The following is a 25,570-nucleotide window of genomic DNA, read 5'->3' on the forward strand; positions in this document are numbered from 1 at the left end:
ATTTTTCCCAGTAACGACCTTTTTCAGGCCGGTCTAAACTAAAATTGCCATCATCCGAACTTGCCACAGATTGAAATTTATGACACCTTCAAACTTCCCAATGTCAAACATTGTACATTGTTGTTGTCATCTCTGAACGGGCTGATCTACAAAAATTAAATTAGCTCTGATACCACTTGCTGGGGATCGACCCGGTTGATCAACGAACAAGTAAAAAATAGATGAAAAAATTGAGAAATTGAACACACAAATTTAACGTAGAAAAATCTCTCCAAAGAGGATGAAAAAACCACGGATAAAGATAATTTTACTATAATGGAAAAAAACGAAGAGTACAAAGATGAAAATAAAAACTAAACCTCGAAACCCGAAAAAATAAAGAACCCTCAAAACGTAAACACAAATTTCTCTAAAAGTGTTATGAGTTCTAATCTCTAATGGGTGTTTTTTCTAAGGTTGTAAAAGAGCCTATTTATAGGCTAAATTCATAGGCAAAAAATAATAAAATAATCTAGACTAATCAGAGTTTGATTGAAACAAATAAATAGAGTTTAACGAAAGATTATTTCTCATATTTGACTGAAATACGAGTCATACTCAACAACTAGTTTTCTTAATCGTGTGTATAAATTAAAATATATGAAATTACTTATTCAAAATATTATGAAAAATGAAACATTTTACTTAGAATTTTTCTTAATAATAAAAAATGTTTCATTTGTTATTTTGAATATATAATTTTAATCAGATATATTATTAAAATGGTTATAAAATTAAACATAAATTTGTGAATTCATAATAATGATAAAGAATTCAAATTTAGTATTGTAACATGAAATAACTAAAGAGTTAATAATGTAATCAACCAATGTGACGATATCATTATTCTATGAGTTGCATTTCTGAACTGTAATTTGTTACAATTTATATTATTATTTATAATGTTAAATATTAGAAAAAAAAATCAGTTGAGTCCTTATAAAAATACATTAAATTCAGCTTTTAATGACAACACAAAATAATTGACCCTTTTATTAATAGATATTATCAGTTGACATAATTGAAGGAAGACACTAAAATTGCCACATGGCAATAAGTTATCATGGGTAAACAATAAAATCTTTTTTAAATAATTAAAATGTGCATCTAAAATGAATCAAGACAACCATTTATTTAGAATTATTTTAACGAATGCAAAATAAAGAAATATTAAAAGTTGTAATATATATGAAACTTAAAAGATTCATGCTTTTGATCTGCAAATAAAGAAGGAAAAATTGTGGCATAATATGCACATTGCATTTAAGAGCACAGGGGTAATATAAACATCAATTTCATCCGCAACCTTTCTCTTCCCTTTATCATTAACCGGCAAAATAGAACATAACTTCAATATAAATAGTATAATCAATTCCATTTATGCTTAATGTGACAATTGCCCACTATAATTTAGGTTAAAGTTCAATTTGCCACTATACTTTATCTTCTTTTATATTTGTCATTATAATATATGTGTCAATTGCCCACTATAATTTAGGTTAAATTCAATTTACCACTATACTTTATCTTCCTTTATATTTGTCATTATAATTTTGAGTTGAAGATAAATTTACCATTATATTGTAACTTTATCTTGAATTTTACTATTTTACTTTTGTTTAATTGAATTGTCACTAAATTTCGATTTTAATTTTAAAATGTTTTGAAGAAATATAATAAAAATAATATTATAATTTATATTTAATACTTATAAATAATTAAAAATAAAGTTAATATATTTTTTATTTTCAAGTTTTTCTTTTATTAAATAATTTTTTTATGTTAATTTATTATATTTTAATATTTTATAAATTAATATTAATATTTGAAATAATATTCTATTGTTAATTTTATTCTCAAAAATCAAAATCAACATTAATAAGTAAATTTATTTAAAAATCAAGATTAATGGAAAATTTCAGTAAAATTCAATAAAGATTATGTGATAAATTTAATCATATTTAATAGGTCTGCCCGAAATATGGGAGGGTTCGGGTAAAAATATAGGCTTGAAATATGGGTTTGGGTAAAAAACGAGGCCCATTTTCTACCGGGCCTCAGGCACCAGTTTTTTGGCCTGGGCCCGACTCGGCCTGAATATATAATAAATATATTTTTTTAATTTTTTAATTTTAAAATATTTTTAAAATACTTTTTTTTTATTTTTTATTTGTAAAATAAATTTTTGGTGTTTATTAAAAAAATGGGACAAGTTAGGCCGGGCTCGGGCTTAGGAATTTTTTCCCGTGTCGGGCCTAGACAAAATTTTAGGCCTATATTTCGGGCCAGGCCCGGGTCTAGGACGAGGGCCGAAATTTTTTTTGGGCCCGGCCCAGCCCATGATTACCTCTAGTTACATGTCATGTAATGAAAAAGATTGGTGGGTATAAGTAAATAAGTCAGCGGCATCATTGATACAAAGACGGTTAAATTAGGAATCAAACCAATATTATATTTATCACTTCTTATTTCAATTTATTTCAGTTTTATCATATTTTTTATTATTTTAAATCTATTAAATTCTCAAATTTATTTATTTTAATACGTAAATAGACTTGTTCATGGGTTGGACTACTGTACAGGCTTGAAGGCTCGTCCAAAATTTGGGAGGGTTTGAACAAATATATCAAACCCGAAAAATAGGTTTGAGAAAAAATATATATTATGTAATTTAGAACACATTAAAAAAATAAACCTATACTAAATATATAATACTATTTTAATAAGATTTTTTACCTAAATAATTAAAAAAAATTTAAATACTGAAATAGGTTGTCAGTTGGATTATATACGAAAATGATTTTTTTTGGGTGCGTTTATATGATAAGCGCAACCACTTTTTTATATTAAAATATTATTTTTATTTTTTTAATTATTATTTTATTGGTGGCGCCTTTCTCATAGGCGCCACTGCTTGTATTTTTTTTTTCCGGATCAGTATATGACCCGTGTAGAGATACAAAAATGGTATGAGGATAGGTGGCGCCTATCTGGTAGGTGCGACTGGTGGAGCCTATCTAACAAGCGCAACTAGTAAAGTCTATCTGACAGGCGCAATTGGGGCTTAATTTTTCCTTTATATATACTTCCCCGAAAATCAAATGAGCAGAAGACACAAAATTTAGCAGAATAGAAGTAAGAAGATAGGGAAAGGAAAGAAAGAAAGGAAAACAAAAAGAATGATAAGGTATTTTAGTTTATTTCTTTTTAAATAGAATGTAGAGTTTTGTTAGTAATTTTATTATTTGAAGGTTATTTTGTTAGGTTATTAATTTTGTTAGCTTCTGAATGAAAAATTTTGCATTAAAAATTTTATGTAATTTTTTTGTTATTCGAAACTGTTTTGAGAATTTTAAATTTTTTTAACAGATCTAGTATTGAAGATGGAGAATCAGTTTTTCGTTTGTATTTATTTCGATGAAGAAATTTTGACAACAACCGTGGGATGTATATTTGAATGTCGCAAACAAGTAGCAATGAGATTTAATAGAAATATCTCGTTTAATGATATGAAGGAAAAAAATTAGTGAAAAAATTTATAGACGTTGTGGGAAAAGGATCTCGAAACTTTTCTACAAGTTTCCAGTTTCGACGGATCCCATAAAATTCACCAAAATGGAACTTGTAGATGATGAAGACGTGGAGACAATGGTCGCTCTTTATTGTGGGACTCAGAGCAACCAAAATGCACCGATTCAGTTATTTGCTAAGTTAGCTGGTGTGGAGCCAACTGAAGATCCCACCCCATTAGGTGAAGAAGATTGGAGCTCAAGAGCCGTGTATGGTGGTTCTGATATCGTACGTTGATAGTCAATCAACTATATACGGGATCGACATTGATCTTAATGTTGCACTCGAGACTGATGTGGTTAGTGATGATGTATACCATAATAGTGATCCTTCTGATCACGAGGTCGATAGTGATAGTAATCCCGACGTGGACGAGGTCCCAGATGATATTGACGACGAAGGCATGAATGACGATAGAAACGTTAACGCGTCTTCAGTCAAGAACCAGATTTGTCGTATTGTGATACACCATAATCCTGTGCACATATGACTCGAATAGACCCCGATGCGGCGCACGCGACTGAGTTTTCGGAGTACCCTAAAATACTACCTGCTCACTGGTTAGTCGTATATTCCGATCCTGAGAAGTTGTTCGTGGGCCAGAGATTCGAAAGTAAGGAAGAGTGCGTATTTGCTATTAAGCGGTATAGCATGAATATATTAGTGGAATACAAAGCCGCTATGTCTAAACCGACATTATATATTAGGGATGTTGGAGGTCGGCGAAAGGCTGCAATTGGCGGATACGAGCTGCATTTATCCAGAAGTCGCAGATGTGAGAGATACGAAAATTTATTGGACCTCACACATGCACTTCAACACGTATGATAGAAGATCATCGAAAACTTGATTCCAAAACTATCTGTACGTGCATCATGCCAATGGTGAAAGACATGCCGACCATTAAAGTTTCGGTACTAATTACCGAAATGCAGGCACGATTCCAACATCAAGTACCATATTGGAAGGCATGGATAGCTAAATAAATGGAAATAGAGCAATTATACGGAGATTTTGATGCATCGTACAATGAGTTATAGGGATGGATAGCCGCTATGCGGGAGTACGTGTCGGAGAATGTCATTGAGTTGCAGACACGACCTTATTACGACCCAGATGACCAACTACAACCAGGAAAAAGAATTTTTCAACGGATGTTCTGGACATTTGATCTATGCGTGCATACATTTTCTCACTGCAAGCCGTTTGTGCAAGTAGATGAGACATGACTATACGGTAAATATACACAGATCCTACTTCTTGCGATTGCTCGAGATGGGAACAAGAATGTGCTCCCGATTGCATTTGCCATCGTAGATAAGGAGAACATGGAGTCATGGGAATTCTTCCTTACAAACTTGTGGAGGTATGTTATTAGTAATGAATTTGCATTATCTCCAATAGAGGAAAAGGATTAATTGCCGCCATTAGGCGTTCCGGTGTGCTATGAAGATCCATTTACTGCATCCAGTACTTTGCGACTAACTTCCACCGAGGTTATAAGAATGCAGACTAGCGGAGACTAGTTGTGAGAATAGGTAAAGAATAACCTTTTCATTTCAATATATAACCTATTGTTTTAGGGCGATACTGTAACTTATATTTTTTTAATACATACGTAGCGCACGAGCTAGAGCTACACTTTTTTTGGTAAAGGATGACTCGACTTGAAAGTGACATGGAAGGTCGGATGAACACATCTTTCCGACAATGGTTGGATACCATGGAACCGTGGCAATGGGCTCACAGTTTTGACGAGGGCTTTTGTTATGGTCAAATGACCACAAACTTGGTGGAGGGGATCAACGTTGTATTGTTAAAAACACGACGTCTTCCGATTTCATCTGTCTTCTTGACTACATTTTACAGGTTGGCTACCTTGATGCCAAGAATGGGTCTGCAACAAGTCAACCAGATGAAGGCGGGACACGTGTTTGTCGAAGATGTCAGGGATACAATGGTTGCAAACTATCAGATGGCAAGGTCGATGAATGTAAAAGTATATTCACAATGTACTGAAACATTTCGAGTTACAGAGACCATCGGTTGTCAACCTGGTTTACCACCTAGGTCCTACGGAGTTGATCTCTGAAACAAACGGTGTGATTGTAGAAGGTTCCAAACACTTCATTATCCCTGTGCACATGCCGTGGCAACTTGTGCTAAAGTCTCGCTTAATGTAGAATAATTTATCGATGAAGTGTACACCCTCGAGTGCACGTTGCGTGTATGGGAGAACGAGTTCCCCGTGCTTCCTGACCTATCTACATGGGAGGTTCTTCCGATGACCTTCGGGCTTGTCTCAGACAAAAGGTTGCGTAGGAACCTGAAAGGTTGTCCACAATTATCGAGAATCCATAACGAAATGGACATTAGGGAGAAATTCGACGGGAAACTGTGTGGCGTATGCAGATTGTAACACCCCTAACCCTTATCCTTCTGTCTCTCTACATTTTTCTGTTATATACCTCTTCTAATTTCTGAGCATGATCTGACAAAATGACAAATTCTCGTCTTTCTATGCCCCCAATTATCATTTTGATTTCATCATTTAGTCCTTCCTCAAACCGAATACACATTTCTTCTTCGGTTGGTACAATTTCTCAAGCATATTTGCTGAGGTATACAAATTCTCTCTCGTATTCAGCTACTGACCGATTTCCTTGTCGCAAGTCAAGAAACTCCCTCTTCTTTTTATCCAAATATCTCTTGCCAACATATTTCTTTTTAAATTTACTCTGAAAGAATTCCCAAGTGATTTTTTCTTTCGGCACCACTGTCACTATAGTCATCCACCAATTATATGATTCCTCTTTCAGTAAGGAAATAACACATCTCAAATAATCATCTAGGGAACGAACCATTTCTTCAAAAACTCTTATTGTGTTCTGAAGCCAGTACTCAGCTTTGACAGGATCATCATCTAACTTACCTCAAAATTATTCGATACCACATTTTCTAAGTTTTTCGATCAGAGTACGTTTACTAGATTCAATCACCGGAGGAGGTGGAGATGCTACCGAAGGCACTTCGGATGGTACAATAGGGGATGAAGTTGTTGAGCCTGATTTCTTTATTGTATAAATTTATTAAACCATTGATTCTAAAACCCAAAGAATATATTTTAAGTTCTTGTTCTTGAACCGGAGAAATTGGGACATTAATACTTGTCCCGTGCTCAGATGTGTGTACTCTACTATTGACCTCATCATGTTCAGCATGTTCAGATCTATCTCACATCTTTACAATCTATAAGAAAAACAAGAGTTAAATTGGATCATACACATCACACTATCACAGATTTATATGGCATATATTTCTAGACACTTTACACATTACTTGTAACACCCCATAATCCCAAATTGTCGCCGGGATAGGGTTACGAGGCATTACCGGACATCTCAGACAATTTACAAATAATTCTTAAATCAATAACAAACACATATAATGTAATTATAAATTCATATAAATTCTTACTAATTGACTTCATTCATTTTTTTTTCAAAAAGAAATTCAATATAACCCCTTTATAAATATTGAACCTTCCCTGCAAATTTCAAATCGCAACCAAATCAATTCCAGTAATTCAACCAATGCATTTATATACTCAAATATACTTAAATCATACTAGACATATTGACTTAACAACTTAATTAATAAAAACCTATTATCATTTCTAATTAACTCATAAAACTATTCAAGCCCTTTCTATTCAATACCAATGCCATAAACAATTTATATCATTTTACTAATTTAATCATCAAAACACCAAATACCTTTCTTTACAACAAAATTATATAACATGCCAAAATAACCATTATAATCCCTATGTACATGTCATTTTCACTTAAAAGAATAAAACATCACCAAAATCTTTAAGCCGGATTCGGGATTGTTCTGGATGCTAAACTAAGACTCTAACCTCCTTTTAACCTGCGCACGGAAACAACCGTACGCTGAGTATTTTATACTCAGTGGTATTACCATAATTCAAATTATAATAGCAATAAAGAATTATAATTACCAAGCATGTAACTATCCAATTTCTTAAATATTAATCAATTCTTAAACTTTCATTAATTAACAATAACAATACAACTTTTAGCTATTCTTTAATTTCAATCACATATCACATGTAACAATTTCGATCACTACATGAACATTAAGTTCATGCCTTTCATTTTCAATCTCAATCTCAATCCACAATTTTAAATTTTCTCATATTCAATACTACAATTGATCAAATTCATTTGATTTTCTCATTTCAATTATTCACCCTATTAACAATCTGGACTTTGACGGATACACGGATTCCAACCCAAACACACCAGTACGGCACATTGTGCCTAAAACAGTACATAGCACCTGATCAGTATACGACATCTAAGCGCTTGAAACAACACACGAGGTGTCTGATACGGCACACGAGGTGCCTAAAATACGACACATAAAGTGCCCAATATACGACACATAAAGTGCCTGATCGGTAAAGCTAATAAATCCCGTACTCTTCCAAAACCTATGGTATGCCAACTATATCCGACTCAGCCCGACTAGTTAATAGGGTATTCCAATTCTCAATTAAAACTCAATTCAGTCACAATTTCTTACATTTTCAATTGAATCATTTTCCACTTTTCAATCAATTTTAAATTCACATATTCCTAATTCAATACACTTTCTCAATTCAATATGCATTTCAATTATTCACATATAATCACAATTCAATTTTGACTTTTATCTCAAGAATTCATTTTCGATATCAATTACTTTTCCATTCACTAATCAAAACACAATTCAATACTAACACATACTTTTCCCATTCAATTTAATTTTCCAAATTCAATTCATTATCATAATTCAATTCCAAATTTATTTTTCCGGTTTCAAGTCGATATTCATTTCATTTCTCTATATATATCCATTTTTCAATTGAATTTCTTCCAACTTAAAAATAGTACTTATCTTATTATTTGCTTACCATACACATAATTTAAATTTAATATTAAATAATAAATAATTTGAATTATAGGGGTGCCGCGATCCAACAGTGGTATCAGAGCCACTTATGTGATACGGACTCAGGTTTAAATACTTGGGTGATGCAATTGTATGAGATGCATGCTTTAATTTTATTAAATTTCTGACTGTTTAAATCGTTTAAGAGTGACCTGATAACCGTTCCTTTTGACAATGGATTAATGTTAATCATGGTGTTATGGCCTATTCGATTTTATGTTATTACTGTTAAGTGTTAATAGATCTATAATGGTGTGACGGTGGTGTTGACAGTTTCCAGTAAGAGTTAACTAGTTAATGGAACAAGGGTTGTTCCGGCATGAAACCTCAGGGATTAAAATCCCGAAAACACGATTTTGTTGATAAAAGTTATCAAATCGTGAGGTTTCATTTGAATGGGGTATGCGGTTCGTACCACGAGGGCTCCCTCCACCGACTCAGCCCCCATCTTATTAAAGTATGTTTTATAATAAATAAAACTTGGTGGGCCATAAAAGTTGAAAGGATATGTTATAATTCACCTCAACAAAGTGTTTAATCATGTATGCTATTTTTGACATGCACGGTGTTTGAAATGCATAGTTATAGCCCAACAGCCCATTTGATAAAATGTTGTAATTTTATAAATACGGCCTGCGTGTCGTGCCTTACTACTATTCTCTTGTATTTCTCTTCTCATCTTACTCCCTCGTATGTAAAATGAGTTTCTGCATATTGTAATTTGCAAGAGTTGCTATGGATTAGCCGAGAAGGAAGATAGGCCAACCAGTATGGACTGATAACTTGAGAAACGGCTTACACCTTTAGGTTTCCTTTTGGTTCTCCCATTGGCTTGGGTTGCACCACTTTAGTTTATGGGCTATAACTATTGCATTTATTTATTGCTTAATTCATGTATGAGATACTATGGATGTCTAAAGCATGCCAAATTTTAAACATGTTAAAATTTGATAATAATGAACCACATTAATTGATGAGATCAATTAAATGGCTAAATAGACTAATGTAAACCATAATTGGTGAAATGGAACGATCTTAATAAAATCCCTCTATTAAAATATTAAGTCAACATAGCCTTCCAATTTTGCCCTCGTTAAGGCCTCGATCAATACTATGTAGGTTCTGCTAAAGCAAAGTACTAGTATTTATCTTGGTTAAACGCGAAGAATAAACAAGTGATATTCGCCGGTTAAAATTGGTTAATGACTTAACTAGGTTATTCTAATAGGATTAGAAACCTAGAGGCAAGTAATTTGGATAAATCATAAGATGATTAGAACAGGAGTTGTTCACCAAACTTTAGGAGTTACATATGATGTAATTAGCAAATGTTGCTTACCTAGATAACCATAATCTTGAGAGTAAAGCCAAAGCTGACTTAAGAGGAGGTGAAATATGGATCGTTAACCCACTTGAAATACTTTTCGAGAAAGTCTTTCCGAAACTAATATATGAGGGTATTAGTTTTGTAATAAAATAGTGGGAACATCATTTAATTAAGTCCTTTTAATGATTGATATAAATTTGATAAATTTTCACACGTATAATTTTATTGTTGTAGATATATTATGGCTGCAAACACTAATACACTCTCATTGCGATTGGTTCTTGAGAAGAACAAGTTGAATGGTTTAAATTTTCTTGACTGGTTCCATAACTTAAGGATTGTCCTCAAACAAGAACGAAAATTATATGTCATTGAACAACCAGTTCCTAATGAACCACCCGCTAATGCCTCGAGGGCTGATAGAGATGCTTACAAGAAGCATCTCGATGACATGGTAGACGTTGGATGTCTTACGCTTGCCACTATGAATCATGAGCTTCAGAAGCAACATGCGGATATGGTTGCTTATGAAATGATTGAGCACCTGAAAGAATTTTATCAGGGGCAAGCACGGCAAGAGAGGTTCGATGTCTCTAAGGCCTTATTCCAATGTAAGCTGGCTGAAGGAAGTCCAGTAGGACTTCATGTCCTTAAAATGATTGGCTATATTGAAAGCATGTCTAAGTTTGGGTTTCCATTGAGCCAAGAGTTGGCCACTGATGTTATTCTTCAATCGTTGTCGGATAGCTACAGCCAGTTTGTCCTCAATTTCAATATGAATGAAATTGATAAGACTCTGCCACAGTTGCTCAGTATGTTATGAACTGTTGAAGGCAACATGAAAAAGGTTGGACCCAAGCCTATACTGATGGTTCGTAATAACATGGGCAAGGGAAAGGCCAAAGTTCAGACAAAGCCCAAGGGCAAAGTTAGGCCCAAGCCTGGAAAAGTAAACGCTACATTGAAACCTAAAGGTGGGTTGGCTAAGAAAGGAAACTGTTTTCATTGTGGTGTGACTGGACATTGGAAGCGGAACTGCCCTATCTATCTTGAGGAAGTCAAGAAGGCCAAAATAAGCGGAACGTCTGCTTCAGGTATTTATGTTATTGATATTAATTTATCAACTACTACTTCATGGGTATTAGATACTGGTTGTGGTTCTCACATTTGTACTTATGTACAGGGATTGCAAAGGAGTAGGACTTTGGCTAGAGGAGATGTGGACCTACGAGTTGGAAATGGAGCAAAAGTTGCTGCATTAGTTGTGAGAACATATAATTTATCTTTGCCTAGTGGACTTGGTTTATGTTTAAAGGATTGTTATTATGTTCCCAGTTTGACTAAAAACATTATTTCAATTTCTTGTTTATACAAAATTGGTTTTGAGATAATTATTAAGAATAATTGTTGTTCCTTTTATCTCAATAATGTTTTCTATGGTTCAGCACAATTGATTAATGACCTCTATATTTTAGATCAAATGAATCCCATTTACAACATAAATACTAAAAGATCAAAAATAAATGACTCAAATCAAACTTATCTATGGCATTGTCGTTTGGGCCACATAAGTGAGGAATGCATATCCAAGCTTCATAATGATGGTCTCTTGGATTCATTTGTTTTTGAACAATTTGAAGTATGTGAATATTGCTTATTGGGAAAATGACTAAATCTCCTTTTCTTGGTAAAGTGAGCAGTCAGTGATTTATTGGGCCTAATACATTCTGATGTATGTGGGCCAATAAATACACAAGCTAGAGGAGGATTTCACTACTTCATTACTTTCACTGATGATTTCAGTAGATATGGGTATGTCTATCTCATGCGCCATAAGTCTGAATCCCTTGAAAATTTTAAGGAATTCAAAAATGAAGTACAAAATCAACTAGGAAAAACTATCAAGGAACTTCGATCTGATCGAGGTGGGGAGTATATGAGCTTAGAGTTTGATGATCTTTTGAACCAATGTGGGATTGTCTCACAACTTACTCCTCCTGGTACTCCTCAATGGAATGGAGTTTCTGAGAGGAGAAATCGAACTTTGTTAGACATGGTTCGATCCATGATGAGTCATGCTGATCTGCTGAGTTCTTTTTGGGGACATGTACTTGAGACAGCTGCTTTCACACTAAATCATGTTCCATCTAAATCGGTTCAAAAGGTGCCCTATGAGATGTGGACTGGGAAACGTCACAGTATGTCTTTTATGAAAATTTGGGGTTGCGAAGCTTATGTTAAACGTCAGATGTCTACTAAGCTTGAACCCAAATCTGAAAAATGTGTTTTTGTGGGGTATCCAAAAGAAACCAAAGGATATTATTTATTTAATCCTACTGAGAACAAAATACTTTTGCTCGGACTGGTGTCTTCCTAGAGAGAGAATTTGTTTCTAGAAAAGGAAGTGGGAAAAAGATTGAACTTGATGAACTTCAAGAATCACAAAATACCACTGAACCAGAGATAGAACAATAGCAAGTTCCACAAGGGATTGAAGAACAAGTAATTGCTGTAGAAACACAACCACCGCGTAGATCTTTAAGAGAACGCCAAGCACCTGAGAGACATGGATTTCTCATTACAACGCATGGTGGCATTCTACGTATAGATCAAGATGAGCCTAGGACTTATCAAGAAGCAGTGACGAGCCCAGACTCTAAGAAATGGCTTGAAGCCATGAGATCTGAGATGGATTCCATGTATGAAAACCAAGTATGGACTTTGGTTGACCCACCCAAAGGGGTTAAACCCATATGGTGCAAATGGGTTTTCAAAAAGAAGACCGACATGGATGGTAATGTACAAACATACAAGGGGCGATTAGTCGCTAAAGGTTTTCGCCAAGTTCATGGTGTTGACTATGATGAAACCTTTTCTCCTGTAGCTATGTTTAAATCCATCAGGATCTTGCTCGCTATAGCTGCATTTCATGACTATGAAATTTGGTAGATGGACGTCAAAACAGCTTTCCTTAACGGGAAACTTGAAGAGGATGTGTACATGACACAACTTTGAAGGTTTTGTCAATCCAAAGGATCTTTGGAAAGGTATGTAAGCTACAAAGATCCATTTATGGATTAAAGGAAGCTTCTCGAAGTTGGAATCTTCGTTTTAATGATACAATCAAAGAGTTTGGTTTTATCAAAAATGAAGATGAGCCATGTGTTTACAAGAAAGTTTGTGGGAGCACTATAACATTCTTGGTACTGTATGTGGATGACAAACTTATCATAGGAAATGACATACCTACCTTGCAGTCTATTAAGACTTGGTTAGGAAATTGTTTTTCTATGAAGGACCTGGGTGAAGCCACTTACATCTTAGGAGTAAAGATCTATAGAGATAGATCAAGACGACTACTAGGTCTAAGCCAAAGTACATACATAGATAAAGTACTGAAAAGGTTCAGTATGGAAGAATCTAAGAGAGGATTCCTACCTATGAGACATGGTATTTCACTCTCGAAGGAAATGTGTCCTTCAACTCCACAGGAGAGAGAAGGCATGAGTAAAATTCCATATGCTTCCACTATTGGATCTATCATGTATGCCATGTTATGTACCCGTCCAGATGTCTCATATGCCTTAAGTATGACAAGCAGATACCAAGTAGATCCCGGTGAAGGTCACTGGACCATAGTCAAGAATATCCTTAAGTACTTGAGAAGAACTAAGGATACTTTCCTAATATATGGAGGTGAGGAAGAGTTAAGTGTAAAAGGTTACACTAATGCCAGCTTCCAAACCGATAAGGACGATTCTCGATCACAATCAGGTTTTGTGTTTTGCCTTAATGGTGGTGCTGTGAGCTGGAAGAGTTCAAAGCAAAGTACAGTAGCCAATTCTACAACAGAGGCTGAGTATATTGCAGCCAATGAGGCAGCAAAAGAAGAGGTTTGAATCAAAGAGTTCATTACTGAACTAGGGGTTGTGCCTAGCATATCAGATGCTATAGAACTCCGATGTGATAACAATGGAGCCATTGTACAAGCTAAAGAACCTAGATCTCACCAACGATCCAAACATATACTTAGGCGCTACCATCTTATTTGTGAGATTATCGATCGAGGGGATGTAGAGATATGCAGAGTACCTACAGATGATAACATTGCTGATCCTCTGACCAAGACTCTGACATAGCAGAGGCATGATCATCACACTAAGTCGCTTGGTATTAGATATATAAGTGATTGGTCTTAGTGCTAGTGGGAGATTGTTAGAGTATGCCCAAAGATCAATCATGAGATGGTTGTAATAACATACTTGATTTATCATGTTTATTAATATAAGGCGTTACCATTATTATTTCATTTTCTTTTCTGTGTGTATAAATAAGTTGTTTTATAATAATGTCCTAAGAATAATATGATTATTCTTAAAAGTTTCTTAGTCAAGTATTATTGTTGGATAGGACAACAATAATGCATTAAGACTAACATGTAGTTGGTTGATGATAAAGAGTTGTCATTGATATGGAATGTCAGAATCGATACATGAATATGTGTGTTAGAGAACAACATATTGGACTGACCCGTTATAGGTATGTTTCTTGGATTATTATGTAATTGTCACAACATTACTCATAGTGATTAATATGTATATGATCCTCAGACTTGAGATCATCATAATCTCAACATCGTGAGTTGTATATTTTGATACAGTTAAACGTACACCATAACTGGTTGTTCTATAAAGGCTGATGTTGGATATACCACGATCTATGTAGAGGGATATGGTTAATTGACATAGGATAAGCCCCTCCTACATAATGGGAGTAATATCTTAGGCCACTTGATTGAGTGAGACTAGAAATGCATGGCCATGCTCAAATAAGTTGATATGAGATGTCATACTTATTTGTATATCGTAGTCTGCTTAAGATATCAAGGAACATGGAATGGACTATGCAAGTGTGACTATTCCATGACTTGTGTCCAATCCAGAGATAAATGACTTAAGGATTATTGCATAAAAGGTTAATCATAAAAAGGTTATATCGAATCATGATTTCTTGTGACTTAGGTAGCAATGATGCATTGCTAGATGCCACTCATTATTTGTAACATTGGAATCGTTCTAGTATTACTACTAACGTTACAGGAACCTACAGGGTGACACCTTATAGTTGAAATGAACGGAATAAAACATAGTTGGTATTGTGTTTGGTTGTCGCTTGAATTAAATTAATTATAGAATTAATTTAATTGGGTAATCAAATATCGAACACATTATGTACAAGGTTGTTGTACGCATTATGAGAACACGAATTTGGTTAGTGTATAAATTCAAATAAATATATGGTTTACCGAAATTATATTATAATTAATGTAATTATAATTTTCGGTTTAAAATATTATTATATTTATTTTAATTTCTAGAAACCCTAAAAAAAGATATATAAGAATCCCATTTTTTCTTTGCTTGGGTCTAGCAGCCGTCAAAGAAAATTCTTTTCAAAATCTGTTTTGGGGATTCCTTTCATTCATAATCAACTGGGTGGATTACGTAGAGGCCGGGGTCACGATAGATTGCAGCTTGGTTCTATAGCAGATCAGAGTACTCGTTGTTGAGTCGTTGTTGTCAACTCAGAATAAACATTCAGTAATTTTGTAAACTTTATCACCCCGATTCGTTCCTCACACATGGATCCGTGGTTAGGATCGCCGAATTTTTAATTTTTCTGCTGCGCTGTAGGAGTGCCGGCGATCCAAAATGGACTAGGGATAAGAACCCCCAGAGTGACCTTACAAGGTCTATGCAAGTAGGTTGTCCTTTTGAACCTAAATCTTGGGATATCCAGTTGACTAGGTTGAGTTTTCCTTCACAAAGTGCCTTTAATTTTCATGGGCTTTAGTCTCATTCCTCTCGATGTTTTATCAATCTAATCTCGATTTAAGCCTTTAGTTAGTGGATCCGCAATGTTATCTTTTGATTTTACAAAATCAATAGAGATAACTCCATTTGAGATCTTTTGTTTAACAGTATTGTGCCGATGCTGCATATGTCTCGACTTACCATTATATATTACATTTTGTGCTCTAGCAATTGTTTCTTGATTGTCACAATATATACATATTCTTGGCACAGGCTTTGGCCAATCAGGAATATCCTCCAAGAAGTTTTGAAGCCATTCAGCCTCTTCTCCAGATTTGCCTAGAGCTACAAACTCAAATTCCATTGTGGATCTGGTTATAATCCTTTGTCTTAAGGATTTCCACTACACAACTCCTCCTCCCAATGTAAAAACATATCCACTTATGCCTTTTGTATCTTGAATATCAGATATCCAACTGGCATCGAAGAAGCCTTTTAAGATAACAGGTTCTCTGGAATAATGCAATCCGTAGTCCCGAGTATATCTATGATATCTCAGTATCCTCGCAATTGATTTCCAGTGGTTTTCCGCTGGATTACTTGTAAATCTGCTTAAACAGCTCACAGTGAAAGCAATATTTAGTCTAGTACAACTCATAAGATACATTAGACTGCTTATGACCCTTGTATATTCCACTTGGTCAACACTTTCGCCTTTAATATTTTACAGATGTTGACTCGTATCTATTGGAGTTCTGGCTATACCAGAATCATCCTTGTTAAATTTCCCAAGAACCTTGTCCACATAGTGTGACTGAGTCAATATGAGTCCTTCAGATAACCTCTTGATTTTGATGCCAAAAATCACATTAGCTAGTTCCATATCTTTCATGTCAAATCTTGAATTTAACATGCCTTTGGTACGTTTTACCATTTCATTGTTACTTCCAACAATGAGTATGTCATCAATGTATAAGCATAAGATTATATATCCAACTTCAGTAGTTTTGACATGTACACATTTGTCACACTCATTAATCTTAAAGTCATTTATCATCATGAAATTATCAAAATTTTCATACGTTGCTTTGGTACTTGCTTAAGTCCATACAAATACTTTACCAATTTTCAAACTTTCATTTCTTGTCTTGGAACTATATTACCCTCAAGTTGTTCCTTGTAAATTTCTTCATCAATCTTCATTTAGGAAAGCTATTTTAACGTCCATTTGATGTACTTCTAAATTTTCGAAAGGCGGCAATCGCAAGTATCATCCTTATCGAAGTTATCCTGGATACTAGAGAACAAGTGTCAAAATAGTCAAGACCTTCCTTTTGTCTATAACCTTTTATAACCAACCTAGCCTTGTACTTGTCAATAGTTCCATTTGCTTTCATTTTCTGTTTGAAAATTCATTTGACATGTACACATTTGTCATACTCATTAATCTTAAAGTCATTTATAATCATGGCATTATCAAAATTTTCATACATTGCTTTGGTGCTTGCTTAAGTCCATACAAAGACTTTACCAATTTACAAACTTTCATTGTCCTGGAACTATATTACCCTCATGTTGTTCCATGTAAATTTCTTTATCAAGATCTCTATTTAGGAAAGCTATTTTAACATCCATTTGATGTAATTCTAAATTCCACAAGGCGTCAATCGCAAGTATCATCCTTATCGAAGTTATCCTGGATAATAGAGAACAAGTATCAAAATAGTCAAAACCTTCCTTTTATCTATAACCTTTTATAACCAATCTGGCCTTGTACTTGTCAATGGTTCCATTTGATTTCATTTTCTATTTGAAAATCCACTTAGAATTTAATGGTTTAATTCCGAGAGGAAGATCCACTAATTCCCATGTATGATATTGCATGATGGATTCAATTTCACTTTTAATAACATATTTCCATAAAGTGCTTTTGGATGATCGTATAGCATCATTATATGTTTGAGGTCTAGCCTCTAGCATAAAGGTTAGAAAATTTGATCCAAAAGATTTTTCCACCCTTAGTCGTTTACTTCTTTTTGGTTTTGTTTCAGTTTCAACCTCTTGTTGATCATCTTGACTATTTTCATCTATAGTCTCTAAAATTCTTTTCATTGATCTTGAATCAAATTTCCTAGTTTTACAAGGGTAGATATTTTCAAACACCATAGGAAATTAAGGTTTTAATTGTATTTTTAGCGTTTGGATGGAAAATGCATAATGCAAACAAAAGGTAAGAAATAGTGGCGTTTATCGTAAAAATGCATAAAAGGTAAGCAATAGTGGTGTTTGTGTTAACAAAGCCGTAAAAGGTTTTTACTTTTGATTGAAGCGGTGTCATTTTTCACGGTGATATCATCTCCCACGCATACGAATTATTTTCTTTTTACTTAAAAAAAAACCCAAAAATCATTTCCTTTTCTTTCCCGGACTTTCTTTGCTTGAAACCCTAAAATCCCATCCCTTTTCTTTCTCAATCTTTTCGTTCTTTGGAAAACCCCAAAATCTCGTCCCTTGTTCTTCTATTTCATTACTCCTCACATTGAAGAAAATATCGATCGTTTATCCAAATATCTTTTCGATTATCAATCGTTCCTATCATTAATACTTATCATTCTTTCTTTAATTTTTACCTACTATAATTAGACTTATTTACTTTGATTTTTGTGATGCGATCTTTTGGAAGAATAGGAATTTATTTCTAAATTGGAAAATATGCATTGAAATCATGTCATTTTGAAGTTGAAATGGTATGGTTTTGGCTGGTTTTCTTACAAATAAGTTCATCCAAAGCATAAATAAGGTTTTAAAAATGATTAGGTCATGCCAGGCAAATCTGTAGACTGTAAATACATTGTTGTGGTAGAATTTTAGATAAAATAATTTTCCACAAGTTTCTAGAAAGATCTATTTATTTTGTATCTTAATTAGCGATGATCGATCACGCACCTAGAGTTGCTTGGAGGAGTTTCGAGACCTTAAGTGCAACAGAGAAGGTATTGGAACAGAAAATTGGGGTAAGTGGATGATGATAATGGTGAGCTCATTTGATTCTAGATACAAAATCTTGATAAATATTTATGTTTCATGATTATTTGACTTCCTTCTGCAGATGGGTTGCTTTCCATCAAAACTACCAGAGGGTTTAGTGTCTCGATATTTTTTCTTGCTAGTTAAATATCCATGATTGAATAGCTTAGATTTTGACTACGATTAGGGAACAGGAATTAGTACCGATATCTCTGTTTTTGAGGATTAACGTGGTTACCACTAGGTTATGCGTATTGCTGTCGGTTGTTAGTCGCTTAAGGTGTAGGCAATAATCTGAGGTTATCAATGACTCAATTACGCTTTAAGTTTACTATGCTTTTTAATATGTATTTATGATCTGAAATTTAAATAATTCATTTGGATGAACAACTTATTATAGTGCTTGAAATGTTGTCAAGAAGCATGCTTCTTTTCTATTCTTTTAATATTAAAATTTTCCATTTATTCCGTCACTTAGAGCATATTAAACAATATATCATCCTTATCGGTTATCCGGATACTAGAGAACAAGTGTCAAAATAGTCAAGACCTTCCTTTTGTCTATAACCTTTTATAACCAACCTAGCCTTGTACTTGTCAATAGTTCCATTTGCTTTCATTTTCTGTTTGAAAATTCATTTGACATGTACACATTTGTCATACTCATTAATCTTAAAGTCATTTATAATCATGGCATTATCAAAATTTTCATACATTGCTTTGGTGCTTGCTTAAGTCCATACAAAGACTTTACCAATTTACAAACTTTCATTGTCCCGAACTATATTACCCTCATGTTGTTCCATGTAAATTTCTTTATCAAGATCTCTATTTAGGAAAGCTATTTTAACATCCATTTGATGTAATTCTAAATTCCACAAGGCGTCAATCGCAAGTATCATCCTTATCGAAGTTATCCTGGATAATAGAGAACAAGTATCAAAATAGTCAAAACCTTCCTTTTATCTATAACCTTTTATAACCAATCTGGCCTTGTACTTGTCAATGGTTCCATTTGATTTCATTTTCTATTTGAAAATCCACTTAGAATTTAATGGTTTAATTCCCAGAGGAAGATCCACTAATTCCCATGTATGATATTGCATGATGGATTCAATTTCACTTTTAATAACATATTTCCATAAAGTGCTTTTGGATGATCGTATAGCATCATTATATGTTTGAGGTCTAGCCTCTAGCATAAAGGTTAGAAAATTTGATCCAAAAGATTTTTCCACCCTTAGTCGTTTACTTCTTTTTGGTTTTGTTTCAGTTTCAACCTCTTGTTGATCATCTTGACTATTTTCATCTATAGTCTCTAAAATTCTTTTCATTGATCTTGAATCAAATTTCCTAGTTTTACAAGGGTAGATATTTTCAAACACCATAGGAAATTAAGGTTTTAATTGTATTTTTAGCGCGTTTGGATGGAAAATGCCGCAATGCAGCAAAAGGTAAGAAATAGTGGCGTTTGTCGTAAAAATGCCGCAAAAGGTAAGCAATAGTGGTGTTTGTGTTAACAAAGCCGTAAAAGGTTTTTTACTTTTGATTGAAACGGTGTCATTTTTCACAGTGATATCATCTCCCACGCACGAATTATTTTCTTTTTACTTAAAAAGAAAACCCCAAAAATCATTTCCCTTTTCTTTCCCAGACTTTCTTTGCTTGAAACCCTAAAATCCCATCCCTTTTCTTTCTCAATCTTTTCGTTGCTGGAAAACCCCAAAATCTCGTCCCTTGTTCTTCTATTTCAGCTACTCCTCACATTGAAGAAAATATCAGTCGTTTATCCAAATATCTTTTTCGATTATCAATCGTTCCTATCATTAATACTTATCATTCTTTCTTTAATTTTTACCTACTATAATTAGACTTATTTACTTTGATTTTTTGTGATGCGATCTTTTGGAAGAATAGGAATTTATTTCTAAATTGGAAAATATGCATTGAAATCATGTCATTTTGAAGTTGAAATGGTATGGTTTTGGCTGGTTTTCTTACAAATAAGTTCATCCAAAGCATAAATAAGGTTTTAAAAATGATTAGGTCATGCCAGGCAAATCTGTAGACTGTAAATACATTGTTGTGGTAGAATTTTAGATAAAATAATTTTCCACAAGTTTCTAGAAAGATCTATTTATTTTGTATCTTAATTAGCAGTATCAGATACGGGCACCGGTAGTTGCTTGGAGGAGTTTCGAGACCTTAAGTGCAACAGAGAAGGTATTGGAACAGAAAATTGGGGTAAGTGGATGATGATAATGGTGAGCTCATTTGATTCTAGATACAAAAATCTTGATAAATATTTATGTTTCATGATTATTTGACTTCCTTCTGCTGCAGATGGGTTGCTTTCCATCAAAACTACCAGTAGGTTTAGTGTCTCAGTATTTTTTTCTTGCTAGTTAAATATCCATGATTGAATAGCTTAGATTTTGACTACAGTTAGGGGAACAGGGAATTAGTACCAGATATCTCTGTTTTTGAGGATTAACGTGGTTACCACTAGGTTATGCGTATTGCCTGTCAGTTGTTAGCTGCTTAAGGTGTAGGCAATAATACAGGGTTATCAATGACTCAATTCTGCTTTAAGTTTACTATGCTTTTTAATATGTATTTATGATCTGAAATTTAAATAATTCATTTGGATGAACAACTTATTATAGTGCTTGAAATGTTGTCAAGAAGCATGCTTCTTTTCTATTCTTTTTAATATTAAAATTTTTCCATTTATTCCGTCACTTAGAGCATATTAAACAATATATATACATGCATATGTGTGTGTGTGTGTGTGTGTGTGTGTGTCCCTTCTGTTAAATTCGTCGTTATGTATCTAATAAAGTCAATTTTGTGTCTGGCTGCAGGCATTAGTGATAATAAGATATATCATTATCACTTAAATCTTAGAGGAAATGTTTCTGCCAGAAGGCTGACTATGCTACCTTCAATTCCTAAGAATGATGCAAAGTTCAAGTATGCTCCATACTTAAACATTTCTCTGATCTTAGGTTATACAAAACATTATGATCTTATTTATTTGTTTATTTATTTGTTTTCAGTGGCACCGAAGTATGTCTGTCCATTTCTAAGACTATTTTTGCCTTGCTAAAAGATATCAAACACTACTTTCAGAAGGTTTGTTTTAGAGTATTTGACTAACAGTTTTTGAATGACAATATAGTATATACAAATAGAGTTTTTTGAGTATTAAGCTGTGGATTTTGGTGCAACTTTAGCATACACCGAATCCTTCATCAAATATAGTTGATCCTATTAAGAATTTAGAAATCCAAGATTCTTTGTTTATTTCTAGCCAATAAGCTTAATTACTTGAATCAACTTGATAGATAATCTATTCTATTTTCATTTGCTTTGGTAATAGAGTCATTACCTTTGTAAGACACCCCTACACTTTCAAGTAGTTGTAAGAAGATTTTCTACCTTTCTATAACTCATATGGTGTCTCCTCCCTTTTCTTGTGGGGAACCTTATTTAAAAGGTAATTAGCTGATAAAATAGCTTCCCCCCACATGTTATGTGATAACCTAGAGCTTCCTAGCATTGCTATCATCATTTTCTTTAGAGTTTAATTTTTCCGCTCGGCTACTTCTTTTGATTGAGGAGAGTATGGTGATGTTACTTCATGAATAATACCATGTTGTGCACAATATTCACCAAATGGTTCAACATATTCACCACCACGATCTTCTCACTATATTAATCTTTTTATTAAGTTGGGTTTCAACTTTCTATTTATAGAGAATAAACATCTCTATAGCTTTTTTTTAACCAAATATACGTAACAATATTTTGTGCTATCATCAATAAAGGTAATAAAATATTTATTCCCTCCTCTAGTTTGAACAAACTTTCACAAACATTGCTATGTATTAGATCAAGTGGTTCTGTACTTCTTTCAACAGTTTGAAATGGAGACCTTGTTAATTTGCCTCAACACACGTTTCACATTTGTGATTATAATTAATATGAAATGAAGGGATATGTTCTAGATTAATTAATACAACGTATCATAATTAACATGTCCGAGTCTACCATGCCATAAACTAAAAGACTCAAGCAAGCAACATTCTTATTCATTATCTTTGTTTTTACAGAGATTGCATTAAGCTTCCACATGTCATTTAATACATATCTCCTTCCCACAAACATTCCTTCTATAGACAAAATTAGCTTTTGGGATTCAAACATCATCCTAAAGCCGTGTACACTTAAGAGTGTTCTAGAAACAAGATTCTTGCGTACGTCAGGCACATACAACATAGTTTTCAGCGTGAGTTCCTTGCCAGATGTCATCTTCAGAACCATAGTACCCTTCCCCTTGATATTAGAAGTCGCGGCATTGCCCATATAGAACTTCTCCCCTTTTTCACAGGGTACCAACTCAGAAAAAGAATCCTTATCACAGCAAATATAACGTGTGGCACCAGTATCAAGCCACCATTGTCTTGGATTTGAATCAACCATGTTCACTGTAGAAATCACAGTACATAAGTCTATATCAGACACTTCCTTGGAAATTTCTTCCACAATATTGGCCTCGTTAGCTCTAACTTACTTTGGAAGCCTACAATCATATGACTTATGCCCCATCTTGTTGCAATTGAAGCATTTCCCTTAAAATTTTTGCTTCTTGGAAATGTCACCTTTTGGTCTCAATTTAGACTCATTCTGAGTTTGTTTTCCCTTCTTAAAGTCTTTCTTGACTTCTACCCTATTTTCCATAGCCCCATTTGCTACTTTGTTGAGGTTTTTTTTCAGTACCTCTATTGTCTTCTTCAATCCAAAGTCTAACAGTTAAATCTTCCACTAAAATTTCCTTTCTTTTATGCTTCAGGTAATTCTTGAAGTCATTCCAAGCAGGAGACAGTTTCTCAATAATGGCAACCACTTGAAAGGATTCACTTATCACCATCCCTTTAGCAAGAATTCTGTGAATGGTCAGTTGGAGTTCTTGCACTTGTAAAACTATAAAGCTTACCGAATTAAACATATCAATTACATGGCTAAAAATCAAAGCTTCCTATCAATCACAATCACAACAGGTGAGACGATGCTCAACAAGGATGTAAATCACACATTTCAATATCATTTGATTATCACTAAAACATTTTCGATGAAAGATATACAAATATGAGTACACAATTAACCATCCAAGAACACACCAAATGCTCATATGAGCTAATCCAACTGATAACACACCTCTACACTAAGTACCTAGCTCGTAGGCTAACATCCGCCATCGGTAACACACCAAAAAACACAGTAATATGACACGATAGTTGCAACAAATGTAGGACCTTGATATAGTCAGTGAACAAGAGATATACAAGAATTGTTATCACATCTCATACCAATCCCATACCACGCATATAATAACCTATTAGCATGTCAGTCGTACTTTATCCTACGCTCATCCGGCACAAGATATTTCATTAGAAGTCATTGTTATATCAATCCATTGTTCAATTCTCAATTACATGCATCAATGTATTATAATACACTTTAAAAGTATTAAAATTAAACCGAATGAACTTATCAGATTAAACTGCAACGACGATAAAAATACAAGGATTATTTTGTAATTTTCTCTTTTCCTCAGTTTTCCACTCATACATGATCTAAAATAATAATTTCATTCAATTAACTAATTCCAACAGAAAAATTAACTCGTTTTATGCAATAAATTCCTTTTAGGCAATTTTACAAAATTACCCTTAACATTTTACTTTTATTCAATTTAGTCCCTAAGTCCAAAACACGTAATTTAATCATTTTCATTCAATTCCAAGCTTATTCGAATATTCAAAGGTTTCACTATAGTCCATATTTGCAATTAATTCACACCAAGTACAAGTAATTTTACTAGTTTCTCATTTTAGTCCTTAAATATTAAAATCATCAAAATCACTTTACAAAATAGTCCTATTTAACAAAAAAGCTTAATAATCTAACGTAAAACTTCAAAAATAATGCAAACTCATCAATGGCATAATCCATAACATTTGACAGTTTTACAAATTAGTCCCCAAGTTAGCTAGATAAAGCTAATATGAACTCGAAAACATAACAATTACTAAAAACGAACAAAATTTACCTTCCAAATTAAAGAACCCTAATTGATCGAAAGCTTGCTTCTCCTTGGCTATGGAGTTTTGGTTTGATGAAGGAAATAAAAAAGATAACTTTGTTTTCTAATTTGTTTCATTATAATTTCACCTATTTACTAATTTACACTTTTACCCTTTTAATTACATTCAAACTTCAACAATTGTAAGTCCATTAATGTCTACTAATTTCATTGATGGTTTAATTACCATTCAAGTCACTTAATTAACCTTTCCATAGCTATTTAATAACATTAACTAATAGAAATCAACTTTCTCAACTTTTATGATTTAGTCCTTTTTACTTAACTAAGTATTTAAACTATAAATTTTCTTAACCAAAATTTAATATGAAATTAATGAACCTATAAAAATTTAAATAATTAATATTTACGGATTGACACATCGGAGTTGTGGTCCCGAAACCACTACTTTTCGACACCACTATTTTTCGACACCACTAAAAAACGGTTGTTACATGAATGATAGGTTACTAGCTCCTTTCCAACTAGAGGAGGTTTGGGCAGCAGTTAAAAGCATGGCGCCACTCAAAGCTTCAAGTATTGATGGTTTCCCTGCACTTTTTTATCAAAAATATTGGAATATTGTTGGGAAAGACATCACTGCATTTGTTTTGGTTATGTTAAGAG

At 33.6% G+C, this 25,570-nt stretch overlaps 1 protein-coding gene across 1 annotated transcript; it reads left to right on the forward strand.

Moving 5' to 3' along the window:
* Positions 1 to 10,439: 10,439 nt before the first annotated feature.
* LOC128042979 (uncharacterized) lies at positions 10,440 to 11,155 on the forward strand. The gene is made up of 2 exons (XM_052634662.1): positions 10,440 to 10,767; positions 11,139 to 11,155. Exons 1-2 carry the CDS (start codon positions 10,440 to 10,442, stop codon positions 11,153 to 11,155), a joined length of 345 nt encoding a protein of 114 aa, XP_052490622.1.
* Positions 11,156 to 25,570: the final 14,415 nt, after the last annotated feature.

Source organism: Gossypium raimondii, chromosome 1 (assembly GCF_025698545.1).
Source record: "Gossypium raimondii isolate GPD5lz chromosome 1, ASM2569854v1, whole genome shotgun sequence".
In the NCBI taxonomy this organism is placed as follows: domain Eukaryota; kingdom Viridiplantae; phylum Streptophyta; class Magnoliopsida; order Malvales; family Malvaceae; genus Gossypium; species Gossypium raimondii.